This window comes from Nelumbo lutea, chromosome 1 (genome assembly GCF_056320005.1).
Source record: "Nelumbo lutea isolate HS-2025 chromosome 1, American lotus-T2T, whole genome shotgun sequence".
Lineage (NCBI taxonomy): Eukaryota > Viridiplantae > Streptophyta > Magnoliopsida > Proteales > Nelumbonaceae > Nelumbo > Nelumbo lutea.
In genome coordinates, this window is record NC_142684.1 from 92,638,218 (window position 1) to 92,653,565 (window position 15,348).

At 34.4% G+C, this 15,348-nt stretch overlaps 1 protein-coding gene across 2 annotated transcripts; it reads right to left on the minus strand.

The window, feature by feature from the left end:
- Nucleotides 1-9,246: 9,246 nt before the first annotated feature.
- LOC148876144 (purine permease 1-like) lies at nucleotides 9,247-14,446 on the minus strand. 2 transcript variants are annotated; one of them, XM_088966227.1, is made up of 5 exons: nucleotides 14,328-14,446; nucleotides 13,963-14,099; nucleotides 13,808-13,854; nucleotides 10,419-11,257; nucleotides 9,247-9,983 (listed from the first exon to the last, which is right to left on the minus strand). In XM_088966227.1, the coding sequence occupies exons 4-5, from the start codon at nucleotides 11,154-11,156 to the stop codon at nucleotides 9,648-9,650; spliced, it is 1,074 nt and encodes a 357-aa protein (XP_088822353.1). In that variant the 5' UTR covers nucleotides 11,157-11,257; nucleotides 13,808-13,854; nucleotides 13,963-14,099; nucleotides 14,328-14,446; the 3' UTR covers nucleotides 9,247-9,647. The 2 variants fall into 2 exon arrangements, with proteins under 2 accessions (XP_088822353.1, XP_088822354.1); XM_088966228.1 differs by lacking the exon at nucleotides 14,328-14,446 and adding an exon at nucleotides 14,211-14,324.
- Nucleotides 14,447-15,348: the final 902 nt, after the last annotated feature.

The window sequence follows — 15,348 nt, forward strand, 5'->3', positions numbered from 1 at the left end:
TGAGGTTGGGGCAGCTGGGGGAACTTCTGCTGATACTGGTACTGGGAGACTTGGTGCAGCACGTGCTGTTGATAGAGCTGAAGTTGTTGGAACTGTTGCATTTGGGCCTGCATGGCTCTCATGCACTACACCAGGTCCTCCAACTGGTTCGGGCTGGCCACTGGAGGCACGACCGAAGTTTTGGTGAACGTCGTTCCGACGGTAGTAGGGAATGGGGTGATGACAGGTGCCATTGTGAGAGGCACGTTCAAGCTGGGGATTCCGTCCGCTTAGAGGGGGATGGTGAACTGTCTGATACAGACAGTAGGAAGCTGGGGTTGTTCCCTGGAGTTATCCATTTCCGTGCTTCGTCCGACGTTGCTAGAAGAAGCCATGAATGTTGGATTGTTTCAAGGAAGAAGAAGGAATTGAAAGAGTTTAGAGAGAAAGCTTTTTGAAGCGATTCCAACTGATGGCACCAAATGATGTAGCGCGATCCGAGCACTCCTAGCTAACTGCTAACTGGATCCTTGTTGGCAACGAACGGCACCTGAGAAGATGAAAGGAAAGATTCCCGGGGATTTACCTGGTGGGAATACTCCGATGCTTAAGTTAGTACTGTGTATGAAAAGTAAAGGAAAAAATGAAGGCTAAGAGCGGAGGTCGCGCTTTTTTCCTGTACTCGAGAGATTGAAGGTTTCCAGACGAAGTTTCTCCTCTGCCCTGAGGGCTTTTATAGGGGCGCTCTTTGTGAGATTGGGCATAACCGCCACTGGGCCCCCTGCCACAACCGTTACCTGCCAGGGCTGCACAGGTGGCCGTTGTGACGTACTCCTTACCCGGGCGAGTGACACGTAACCAAAGTGATAGGCACGCCTCCACTTACTGAGAGATGTGGGGCAGACTGACGAAAGGACAGGGACTGCGCCATTAGTGAGGGATATGGCGCAACCTGATTGGTAGGGCTTGTCAGATAGAAGCTTCCTGCGGAATGCTCGTGCGGCTCACTCGCGAGCTACTTTGCAACGAGCTTGGGATATTTCAGGAGTACCCTTAGTAGAATTAGCCCTCGGGATAACTTGTCTGCTCGGGAGTTCGGGCAAACTGGTTTTCTTAGCTTGCGAGCTGATGTTACCTCGGAATATCCCTTTGGGGGTAGCTTAGGGAACCCGAAGCTTGCGTCGTGGTGAGCTCCCCCTTTTGCGTGATATGATGTGGCGAGCTACTTTATGGGCCCGTTACTTAGCTGTACAGGGCCGCAATGCTAAGTTGTCGCTTCCGTCGGGTCAATGTCCATGTGTCACTGTTTCATAGATCGGGTCAAATCATCCTTCATCAGATAGATATAGATAAAATGTAGGGGAGAGGATAAATAGGAATTAGAGGTAATTTAGGAGAGAAACTCTCTACTAAACTAAAGATAATTTTGGAGATAAATAGGAATTAGAGATAATTTAGAAGATAAATAGGAATTAGAGATAATTTTGGAGAAAGTGGGGGAGGTAATTTAGGAGTAATTTTAGGAGAAGAGATTGCTTAGATTATTGGGAAAGTGCATCTCATTGGTTGTTTCAAAAATGACATGGAGTAAAAAAATAAAAAATTCAAGAAAAGGAGAAAATTTCTAGACTTCCTTTTTTAATATATATAAGTCGTGCAATGCACAAGATTTGTTAAGCAAAAGCTAAATAATAGAAATGGTCATTTACTAAAACACCCCCTATTGTTTCATGGATTTACTAAAATCTATCCTATAGTTTGTATTTTACTAAAACACCACTTATAATTTATTATGGATTTAATCAATCTTCCATTAGATGATAGTGTCTACCCTAGGGATGGCAATTTTCCCCATCCTCGATGGGGACCCGACTTCCCCGATCCCATCGGGTCGGGATGGGGATTGTTTTGGTGGCGTAGGGACTGGGATGGGGAATAATAGGAATCCCCGATTGGGGTTGGGGATGGGGATTGTTTTGGCGAGGCAAGGACGGGGATGGAGATTAATAGGAATCCTCGATTGGGGTTGGGGATGGGGATTATTTTGGCGAGGTGGGGACGGGGATGGGGATTGAGGTCCTCGCCCCGCCCCGACCCCAATTATGTATAAATATGTTATATATAATATATTATATATATTAAATATATATTATTATATGATTTATATTATATATATATCAACACATTTAAAAAACTATTTATAATTTAAAAATTTTATTTATTTTTCAAATAAATATTGTTATCTAAATAAATCTGGGGATTCGGGTCTTTGTGGGGAACCCATCCCCGTCGCGGATCGGGGATGGAGGACAAATTTTACCCCTAGTAGGGGTCGAGGATGGGGACAGGGACCATACGATGCATAGGATTTATTAAGCAAAGCTAAATAATAGAAAGGGCCATTTACTAAAATACCCCTTATAGTTTCATGGATTTACAAAAATCTACCCTATAGTTAGCATTTTACTAAAACACCACTTATAATTTGTAACGCTTCCATTAGATGATAGTGGAAAATGACAGTGTTGACCCTAATGCTCATTTAAATAAATTTAATCAAAAGAAAATAGAAATAAAAATACCATTCTTTCCCTTAATAAGACACGTGCAACCACTCCATTGGCTATATTTGGCCAATTTTGTTTTTTGTATAAAAAATGTTAAGGGTATTCTTGGAATAAAAAATCATGGGCCTAATGCCAAAAAACACTCCTTAGTAAAAGGTTGGTTAAGTAAATAAGTTCTAAAATATATATGATGTTTTAGTAAAATGAAAACTATAAGGTAGGTTAAAGTAAATATGTAAAACTATAAGGTGTATTCTAGTAAATGACTTTAATAGAAACACATAAGAGTATACCATTTTTTTATATTTTCAACTTTTAAATAATTAATAATTATTTATATTTTATATGCTACTTTTAATAAATTTTTATAATACAAAAATAAAAATAATTAATTTCAGTTAGGTTTATTCATCAAACTGATGAAACTGACAAACCCGATCAACTCGACCTAAGTTGGTTGATTTTCTAGTACTTTAAGTCGAATTTGGTTCAAAAATTTCCCAATTCCACCAAATTCGATCAATTTCACTTTGATCATTTGTAAACCAACCATAATCAAATAACCTAACTATGGATATATTAACATTTTATATTTTAAATACAATTTTTAATATGAAGAAGTGAGAAATTACCCATATTTCTTAGTCTAAAATGATTTATTTCATAAATCTAATTTTTAAATTTAATTTTTAATAATCGCAATGTAATTTTTAAAATTAAATCTAATTTTAAAGTTTAAATCATTAGAACCGATTAACCTTTTGTGAAAATTGATCCAAACCAATATAACTTGAGGGGGTCAGTTTTCACAAAAGGTCAGTTGAAACAGGTCAGTTGACCAACTGACCAACTCCCCAACCTGACAATGTCAATTTGGTTGGCTAAATAGCCTACGGTCGGACCAAACCAACTCATGAACACTCTTAATTTTAGATAAATTAATAGTCTTATCTCTGATAAAAAATTATTGAAATAAATATATCACAAAAAAAAATAACTATTGAAATTTAATAAATATTAATTTTAGTATATATAATTATATAGCAAATACAAATTAAGATTTTAAAAATATTATTAATAAATATTAATTTTTTTGAAAGTTATTTCCTCGAATTATTACTTGATATAAGTGAAATTAGTTATTTACAATATTATGTACAAACATAAAATTATTATTAATTTCAATATTATGTTTTAATTATTTTTTCTACTTTGAAGAATTTTTTAAATTTATTACATAATTTATTTATTGTAACTATTTAAAATCTAGTTACGTTAAATATTTTGTTATTTAAATTCTTAAATAGTCTTTAAAATATTAATTATTTATTGAATTTAATTATCCATGAAATCATAATTTATACTATTATTACATAATTTCATTATTAATTTTGTAATATATTTAATTATTATTAATTTCAATATTATGTTATAATTATTTTCTACTTTGAAGAATTTTTTTAAATTTATTACATAATTTTGTTATTTTAACTATTTAAAATCCAGTTATGATAAATATTTAAATAATCTATAAATATTTGAGTTTTATTTATTTAAAGCTATTACATATTATTAAATATTTGAAAAACATTTAAATTGATAATCCAAAAAAACTTAATTTAAATTGTTAGTACCTAACTTCGTGATATATTTTGTAAAAATATAAAATTATTTTTTGTACTTTTAATGAATATTTTAAAGTTATTATTTAATTTTGTTAGAATATTTAAATAGTCCTTAAATTTTTTAATCCAAACTTTCTTTAGATAGATATAGATTAATAGTATAGGGTAAATAGGAATTAGAGATAATTTAGAGAGAAACTCTCTACTAAATTAGAGAAAATTTTGGAGATAAATAGGAATTATAGATAATTTTGGAGAAAGTGAGGGATAGTGGGGGAGGTAGTTTAGGAGAAATTTTAGGAGAAGAGATTATTTAGGTTATGGGAATGTGCATCTCATTGGTCGTTTCAAAAATGAAATGGAATAAAAAAAAATAAGAAGTTCAAAAAAGGAGAAAATTTCTTGACTGCTTTGTTTTAATATATATATATATATATATATTTATATAATTTCATTATTATTTTTATAATATACAAAGTTATTATTAATTTTAATATTATGTTATAATTTATTTTCTACTTTGAAGAATTTATTTTAAATTTATTACATAATTTTGATATTTTAACTATTTAAAATCTAGTTGTGATAAATATTTAGTTATTTAAATATTTAAATAGTCTATAAAATATTTAATTTATTTTGTTATTTTAGTTTTATTTATTTAAAGCGATTACATATTATTAAATATTTGAAAAACATTTAAATTGATAATCCCAAAAAAGCATAATTTAAGTTGTCAGTACAGAATTTTGTGATATATTTTGTAAAAATAGAAAATTATTTTATGTTTTAATAAATATTTTAAAGTTATTATATAATTTTGTTAGAATATTTAAATAATTCTTAAATTTTTTAGTCCAAACGTTCTTTAGATAGATATAGATAAGAAGTAGGAGAGAGGAGAAATAGGAATTAGAGATAATTTAGGAGAGAAAGTCCTTGCTAAATTAGAGAAAATTTTGGAGAAAGTGGCCGATAGTGGGGGAGGTGGTTTAGGAGAAATTTTATGAGAAGAGATTATTTAGGTTATTGGGAAAGTGCATCTCATTGGTTGTTTCAAAAAAGACATGGAATAAAAAAATAAAAAATTCAAAAAAGGAGAAAATTTCTTGACTGTTTTGTTTAAAATATATATATATATATATAGATAGATGCATCCTCAATATTGATATTATTCAACATGCTTTTTCAGCCATTATTGAAGGATTTGCATACAAAAAAAGACAACAGAACAAGTCATTCGGTTCAGCCATTCAATTGCTATCAAATGGCCATCAGTACCATGGTTTTCTTCCTATCGTTGACTTGGACAGTCGGGCCATTTGGCCAGGAATTGTTTAGACAATTGGTTCACCCCTATGCCGTTTCTTTGCCAAAAACGGTTGAGTTGAGGATTGAACAATCGATTTATTCCATATGAGCAATAGTTTTATGACCATTTTTTATATTTATTTTTTAACTAGTGGGGACCCATGCGATGCACGGGAAAATCTGAAAATTTTAATAATTTTATTTACTATTAATTAATAATCAAAATTTGTTGTTAATTAACTAAAAGTATTCAAAGTTATTATTAATATCTAAAATTTTAATAATTGTATTTCATTTAATGTTGATATACAGAAAATAAATATTGTTAATTTGATATGAATAAATATTTTTAATAAATTTAGTTTTATTAATAATTTATAGTAATTTTAAAAATTGTTATTATTTTTAGGGTAAAATTTCTTTAACTACCCTTATGGTTTAGTTAATTGACTAAATGTACCCTTACTGTTTGAAAATTCAATAACCCTACCTCTACTCTTTCTAACAATTGAGTACTTGTTACTGATGTTGTTAAATATGGATGGAATGGCTCAAATGTTTGTTTTACCCTTTAACTAAAACTTAAAACAGAAAGTTAAATTTATCGATAAACAATCCATCCTTCTGGCCGAATTCATCACTTTCATATCTAGCACCGTCTCTTCAGAGAAGTATCACCTTAAAAGACAAAAACTCAAACTCAGCTACCAGAATCTTTACTTTCTCTGTCATTGGCAGTCCTTACAACTTCCACTCGACACAGAAGATGCAAAGTAGTAGCTCCCCTTTCCGATTTCTTCTCTTTTCCCTCTTCCTCTCTCTCTTCTTTTGCCTCTTCCTCTCTCTCTTCTTCCCGCTTTTCTATTCCCCTATTTAAGTCACATACATGCTTCCCTCTTCCTCTCTCTCTCTCTTCTTTTTCCTATTCCCGCTCTTCTCTATCACTAGGCATGATGGCATGGTGGAAACGAAACCAAAAAACCAATTGCTTCTCTAGCCATTTGGGTCTCCACCAGACGAAGTAGACAACTTTTAGGTACCTGAACAACATAAGCAATAGAAGTAGAGTTATAATCCAAATTCTTGGGTTGCTAATGAAGCCCTTGACAAAATCTTCCAACTTCGATTGATGCCTGATGGAATGGGAAACTAAAAGCCCTCTTGCCTAAGCTGCAAGCCCAAACTAAGATTACTATTTCTGTTTCTTATAGTTCTTAGAGTTGTTGAATGAAGTGGATTCAAGAATGTATTAGGACGATATAGAGAGTTTGAAGGAGCTAAAAAAAGGAGTTGATTCTAGGTCTATAATGCTGGATATTGGTGGGTTGAAATAGAGATTTGAATATGATAGTTGTGTAGATGTAGATAGGGATAATCCCTTATCCTATCTGCTGATCTAAATCCCAGAACCGACATCTTTTAATTAATCTCATTAAGCTAGTTCAAATTAGGCTTTAGGCCCATTAAGTCCATCTACTCACTTAGCCTCCTAATTGCTACCCAGTTGGTTATCCTTGTATGGCATGGGACCCAAACATTGATTTACACATCAGCCACATGGGTTCAGCCTAGCCTTTGTTACAAGGCCTGGCTGAATTCATTATAGGAGATAGTGAACCCCTGAGTCCATCACCATGGGCTCTTAATGGGCCCAACGTTTATACCAAATGGCCCTTGGGTCAAGCCACCTTATAAAAACCCAAGGACTATGGGCAGATGCAAGATTAGCCCATCAGGTATTACCCTCAATAGTCTTACACTTAACCTCTCACTTGGCTGCAAGGTACAGTGTTGCACTCTCTACTCACATGGATCCTGGGAATTAAAACCTTTTGCAAACATTTTGAAACCATAATATATATATATTTTGCAAAACAAATTTCAACGGTTGAAGTCAATTGCCGATAGTTTAGGTTTCCATTAGAGAGAGTGCATCCCCGATCATTCACTTTGTCAAACAAAGGAGCTGATCTTGTCACTATGATCACCCACTCAGATGAATTCTCGGACTGTCCCAACATACCCAAGTTTTGACCCCCTCTAAGGATCTTACTGGTTGACATACCAAAGATAGCCCAATCCGACACCTAGTGTAGTATCATCGAGTCTAGGAGTCAGGTGTAATATTCTAATTTTGTCCATCTATCTCCAAGGTCCAGGACAATATTGAAATTCTGGTCCGGTTCAGGGTTTCAAGAAAACCCACACTGCATGTACCTCAGGTATCACCCTAGCAATTGAGACAAGCCACTCCAATCAACTTAGTGGCACATCAGTGTCAGCCTTGGCAGGATAAATCTCCTCATATCTATCAAACGATTGTGAAAATTCTAAACTAACACGAGTCTCATATGTGTCTATTTTAAAGGTATTACATAGAAACACAACATAGTAACATGAATCAAATATGTACTTTATCCATTTACATTAAATGTCATAGTGTACATCATTTTGATTGGAGCTAAGGGCATATACTGTCTAACAAGTACAGACCATCCACGAGAAAATATTGTGGACGGTAAATTGGGATATGGTCTATCCCTATTCACGCTATTTTGTGGACAGGGACCGTCTACATATAATAGAACACCATATCTTACCGTGAACATGACAATATTTACACACTACCAAACATCACCTGAATTGGCCCTTACATAATATATAAACAAAAAAGATGAACCATTTAATTATATTGCATGTCTGTAAATATGTACAAAATATAGTCTTCTAAGATGACTTCTATGTAGTTACTCGATCCATTGGGTGCATATACGATCTGTATTTACAAAGATGAATATGGGTATGTCTTGACTCAGTCTCATTATCACTTAATAATTAGAATTTCTTTTATTTTGTTTAGAAGTATAATTTCAGATTTATATGCATGAACGTTGATAATACTTAAATAATTTGACATGATGTAGCAGCTGATACAAGTGGGGTTTCCAGGTGAATTCCTTAATTAATTCCACAGTTAATTTCCCACTAACTGTTGTTCACATGCTAACAAACTCCTATTAACACTTTTGGCAACCCTATTTGAATTTTGAACTGTAAAATCTCCAGTTATTAACATTACTGTAAAATCTCCAGTTATTAACAATCCTTAATCAATTTGGCCAAAAATTCTTAACCTTATTAAGTAAGTATTTAAATATTAATTGAAATTATAAAAATTAGAAAAACAATAACAATTAATTTATCATAAAAATTAGCACTTCAAATGAGATGAGATGCAAGTCCACGCCAATTCATTTAAGTATCTAATTAATTTATAGAATTTAATTGTGAGAAACATGTGCACACCCCCAATGAAAGAGGGTTGTTTTATGTCTCTTTCAATGTACCACCGATGAAAAATTATCAGAAAAAGAAAGGTAAAATTAACACGTAAAATGCCATTTCTGCCATCATTATTTATTTTGCAATTAAAAACAACCAAGAGATTGAACTATTTTACTTCCAAACAAAAGTCTAGAACCTTTCACAGAGATATTCCCACACTTTTTATAGCAATATGTACACGCATAGGAACCAGGTCTGCCAATTAGATCATCAATGAAAAGCATCCAAATTAAAGAATATTCTACACAATAAATTGTTTTGGGCCCCAAAAATGGTTATCCACATTAATCTCCCTTGCATGCTAGTCTCCTATTTGGGGTCGAATTTGAATCCAGAATCCCTTGAAATGTGGTCAGAATCAGCTCCACTTTTGGAGTGCACTTTATTATTTAAATCAAAGAACTTTAAACAAGATAATATTGCTTGTAAAAATTACTAATAATTAAGAAATTGAGATTGGAGTACAAGATTATTATGGATAATGGACTATATAACCGAATAGATCAACAATCTAGAAGGTCCCTTCCCTTACCTCTCCACAAATCCACACATGGCAGAAAATATGCTAAGAACCCTCTAATCTCTGTTTATCTTTTGAAGCTTAAAAGTTAAAACAAGTCTCCCAATTTCTCCTCTCTCCATGTATCCCCACCCGATTCCATTATTGAAATACAAAAGGAAGAAAAAGAAAATATCATACATAAAATCCTCTAAGAAAAGCCAAAGGAATCAAAGCATCCCACTTTGCATGCTCTGAGATTAAACTTGACACCACTTATATATATATATATATATATATTTGGGTATTATGAAAGCAGGATTATGGTATTTGTACGTTGGAATCTGGTTGTGGAGTTTGACTCATTTTCTTCTTTCTCTTGTACTGTCCATAAAAGTATGATGTGAAACCCCAAAGAGAAAGTACGAGAGCTATTCCTTTCTCAGCTGTGAACTTCTCCCGAAATAAAACAACGGCTAAGATCTCCAACACCGGAAGCAACACAGCACTTGTTATACCACCCACCAATGATGAAGCGACGAAGACAACCCCAATAGCTCCCAAGTAATAGAATTGCCAAAAGATTGCACACCAAACAAGCACCACGTAATACTTAACTGTCCCAAGCTCATATTCTCTCGCCTCCCTTGAGATGGCCTACAACAAATGGGCAAATAAAACAATAATTTTTTTTTAGGGTTTGAGTTAGGTATAAATCTATCAACTATTTGACATATAGCACATAATTAATGAGAAGAAATTAGCATTAATGCTTATTTTCCTTGTTTAATCCCCCATTAATTATTTCTCTTTATTGGTTTTTAATATTTTGCAAAACCTCACAAATCTCATGAAAATTTCCTGTTGGATATATCAGGCTCAAAAATGTTTAAACAAAAACTCTGAACTTTTATAAAAACGAAGTTATCCAAATTTTAAAAGCACAAACATATAAAATGGATTTATTTAAATAGAGAAAATGAAGTGAAATTTCAATGAAATATCCAAAATTTTGGAAATTTTCATTTTGTTGGGAATTAATAAAATACCAAGTCTTCAAGCATTTAAAAGTCTTGAGGCTTGGAGTAGTACCTGAAAGTCTTTGTTCACTATCATTCCCACAGTGCAGAACAAAGTGGCAAAGATGGACATCACCATCTGTATCTCCATAACCAGAGGATAAGTTATGGCCTGTTTGGCTTTCTTGTAGGTCAGCTCCACCATGGGCAGCAGAAAACCATACAATGCAGCCTCTCCCAACGTCATAAACAGACCCACGTAGTACTGATGGCTGGACTCCTTCTTCGGCCGGTCCTTGCTCGCATGAAGACCCAGAACTATGGCTCCGATGGTCAGCAAAACCACGGCGTTGATGGAATAAGATGTAAACCTTTGCCTAACTATAATAAAAGAGAAAACAGCGTTGAAGGCCAGTTGGGTAGAACCTATCAGAGCAGTGGTGGATGCAGGCAGACGGGACATGCCGTAGGCGTAGCAGTAGTCAATCATTCCGGTAAGGATGCCAAGAAAGGCCGATGCCACAAAGAGGAGAGGTTTCATGGAGAGGAGTCTGGCTTCTTGATTTCCCTTTCTGCGGCGGCGCTGCAAGTAGAAAACAAAGAGAGGGAATAGAAACAAGGGCCAGCCACCGGTCTCCAACCAGCTAGATAACCAAATCCGTCTGCCGCCTTCGACGAAGTATTGTCGAAGGAGGAGCGGACCACCGCAGAAGCCGAGGGCCAACAGGGTAAAGTTTAGGAAGATGAGGGTTTTCTGCAGGGGTTTGCTCATTTTCTCCTGCTCCTCCTCTTGCTCTTTGTGGACATCCATTCCTCTCCACCGTATTGGTATGGTATGGTGCTTTTATAATGGTCGTAGGTGAAGAACCGAGTAGATGCAGAGGTGGACGCTGAGATATTGGCGTACCTAACCTGCATACAAAGAGAAAAAGAGTAGTCGACACTCATATCTCTCAGACAAAAAACAAAATATAACGGTCAAATATGGATGGGGCCGAAATTTGGAGGTTAATTTACCTTTCAAGTTATCTTGATTTGCACACATTTTGCTATCTTTGTGATAGCCATTGACCTAATAATAACTGGAATTTGAATCTAGAATAATCCACTAACATTGATATTTCCATGCATAAAAACATTTTCAAATAAACAATCAAATAAAATTACTTTTATAATGAATAAATAATTAAGTAATAATTTAAAATAAATGATTATGTATGAGAGTATTGCATGAAAATAACCATAAAATAATCATCTTCTCTTCAAATGACCATAGGATATTCCAACATAATATCCAACATATTGAGGATCAAAGGAGGGCTTATGCCCACCCTACCAACAGTGGGCTCTACCAAACACCTGATATCTGAACCTATTGTATTGTTTACGTGGGAAATAGAGCTCGCTCTGTGATAGGTCCTACTATTTAACAACTATCACTGGATTGGTCAATCATCCCCATGCTAAAATTTGACATAAATGTATATGTATATATATACATATATGCAAATAAGTATGTGTATATATAACTCCAAATGAAGCAAAACAACTATCACTGGAATCCGATTCTGATTCTTGTACGAACCAAATTTAGCATTGAGATAGGTGATTATGATTCTGATTCTAGGGGATTCAAGTTTTAATCCCAATTCCGGTACTGATTGCAAACCAAGTAGACCCTTAATTCCTATTTCCACTCATTAAGGATCTATTTGTTTGCTCTTTTTCGCTTAATACCTTTAAGAAGCATTAAGAGCATTTAGTTCTCATTTTTATCATCATATCTAGGCGTTCACTTAATCCACCCATGCGAATGAATAATGCATCAGAGGCTTTCTCCTTTAAGCATGTACTCAAAAGCCTTGTTGATCTCTGTGAATGGGACTTGATGGGTGATGAACTTATTTAGTTCAAGTTACTGAAAAGCAAGCACAACAATGATACAAAGTCTTAAATTGGCATATGTGAACCAGCCAAAGGATTAAACGGTACAGTCGATGATGAATTTAGTTTGCTAAGTTTATCTTATTCATGTATTTTTCCACAAGAGAGCTAAGGTTAGAACGTGGTTTGCAGTTTCCAAAGAAGGTACCCTTGAGATCCCTTTCATTTAGTACATTAGACAATGTACTAGGAAATCGAAAATAAGCCTAATTAGCTTGATGGTAAAGCCTCTAACTGGTTGTAACAAAGTGCTGAATCCAATCCCACCTTCAATAAGGGTGGGGGATTTAGGGGTTTGGGTGAGGGCCACCCCTATTGTGTAGCCCATCTCATTTGCCTACACACAGACACACAAAAGAATTATTCCACCTCCATGACACTACCCATTAGGTTTGTAGTGGGGAATGGCAATTTACATTTTGCAAGGCATTGCTTATTGGGCCAACCATAACATGTTACTTCCTTTTTTGCCATTTTATAGTTCAGTGCTCTCAGAATTTAAAAAAAAGCAACGATCACTTTCACGGTTCAGTATAAAACGTCATTTTACACTGGTGCAGGAAAAACTTGTAAGTGACATTTGATAATGAATGTGGGTAAAATAGTATTTCCACTCAATACTTTTTTAATAAATAAAAACCTAATTTAACTAAGGTATCATGTATAGAGGCTCCCAAAATAGCCTATATCGTTTGTTTGGACTTCTCAAAGTTTGAAAGATGAAATTTTGGTCTTTTTTTTTTCTATTTTGAACAGCCAAATAGACTAAAATCCTTGTCAAACAATTTTAGCTTTTGAAGATCAGCTCCGTAGAAAGTACTCACTATGCCTTCTGTGCTACCGGACTATCAAAAGATCTAACTTTTTCTATTAGTTTTTCTTCTCACACGTAATACTGGGAATTCAAATTTTCAGTTTTAATATAAGCTTTTTATTCTGAGTGCATGCCACTTAATAGGAGATAATCAGAAGAATGTTTGGTCATACAAGTGGCATGTGAAAGATTCCTTGGTCCCTCATCCTCCCTTTCTTGCTGAGGATTCATCCCTCAAAACCTGCTCAAGCAGGTCAACTAGTCAGGTTGTTTAATGAGCTTGTCTAAATTATCTAGAATTCTTTCACTAGGCATTTTCTCATAACTGGTCCCAACCGCCTCAAAACCTGCTCAACCATTGTTGAGTGGAGCTGTCAATGGGTCCGGTTTGGTTCCTAATACCTAAAACCAAATATTGATCAGGATAATAGGGTCTGACCAAATTTGACTGGATTACACTTGACATGTGAAATTATCCAGTAAACTATTTAATATTTATTGATAAAAGAAGTGTTTTCACGATAAAATAAGGAGACCTTTATATATCATTAACTAATCTTATTAATTCGGAACGGGAAAAGCCAGTACCGATCCAAATTATTAATTGGGACACAAGCCACGTAACCAGAACCAACAAAATTGGTTCGATCGGTTTAGTTATATGATTAATAATTTGGTTCGATCAGTAATCAGAAAGCAGTTACCCTCCAGCCTCATGGCCATAGATCCGAGGAAACAGAGGAGTTTGTCCCTGCAAAATTGGAAAACCCATTTTAATTTGAACATAGAATTGATGAAGCATCATCCATGATAACTTGGATTTTTAAGAGCAAATAAATACTGAACCGAAAGAAATCACCTTAGCCTCCCAGAAGTAGACATCAGTGTGGCAGAGGGAAGTGTAGAGGATCTTCAGACGAACCTCGTTTGCCTGTGGAGGCGCCACCTCCACTTCTTCGATCACTAGTGGCTTTCCCGCTTCCCATGCAACCGCAGCTGCGATACACAGACACAGGAGAATCATCAAGAGAGATTGTCGAATAAAAACATAAAGTTAAGCAAGCGCAAGAGAGATTAAAATCAGTACTATAATTGATTATTATTTACGTCAAACCCTTCTCATATGTTAAGTATATTCCAGAATAGAGATAAAACCCAATTCAACAAGACGTCATAGAACTCAACATCAATGAAAAAGATTCAACTAAAAGCACAATAGAAAACCCAAATTCCAGCTGATCCAACAAGCAGATAAATCGGTACTGTTCTACATCTTTTCCCTTTAGTTAGCTGAGAAACAAATTTAGACCAAAACAAAAGCAGCTTTTGTGGGAACGCGCATCTGCGGCAACTCCCGATGTCGTATGTGATGTGAATGATAACTTATAACTACGACAGATGTTTTCAATGCATGTAGAATGTGAATGTATAGTCGGTGTGAGGCGCTATGTGTAAGGAGCAGATCCGGTTTCTATCGTATGACCCGGCGAATTCCACTAACAACGGGACACATTGTCCCTTTTAATTTTTCGGAAATTTAATGGAGATATTTAACTTAACAGAAGGATTTGTGAAACAATTTAGCGCGCTCCTTTCAGCTAGGGCTGTAATCAGTCGGATTCGGATCGGAATTAATGTCATCTAAAACAAAAACGAGTAGAACTAATCCCATTTTACGCAAAAAGAACATGATATTATTATATATACTAGGGTGGATTCCTATACACGGGATTTATTAAGAAAAGGCTAGATAATAGAAAGAGTCGTTTAATAAAATATTCCTTATAGTTTTATAGATTTACTAAACTCCATTCAATAGTTAGCATTTTACTAAAATATCACTTATAATTTGCAATAGATTTAATCAATCTTTCATTAGATGACAGTGGTAAATGACAGTGTAGATCCTAATATTCATTTAAATTAATTTAATCAAAAGAAAATAAAAATGAAAGTATCATTTTTACCCTTAATAAGACACATGCAACTAATCTATTGGCTATATTTGGTCAATTTTTTATACTAAAAAGTGTTTAGTATATTTTTAGAATAAAAAATCATGGGCCTAATGGCAAAACAAACACTCGTTAATGAAAGGTTGATTAAGTAAATAAGTTGTAAAATATATGGGATATTTTAGTAAAATGAAAACTATATAAACTATAAGGTGTGTAGAATGGCAACGGGATGGGGATCATATTCCCCATCCCCAACCCCAATTTTGAAATTAACCCCATCCCCAATC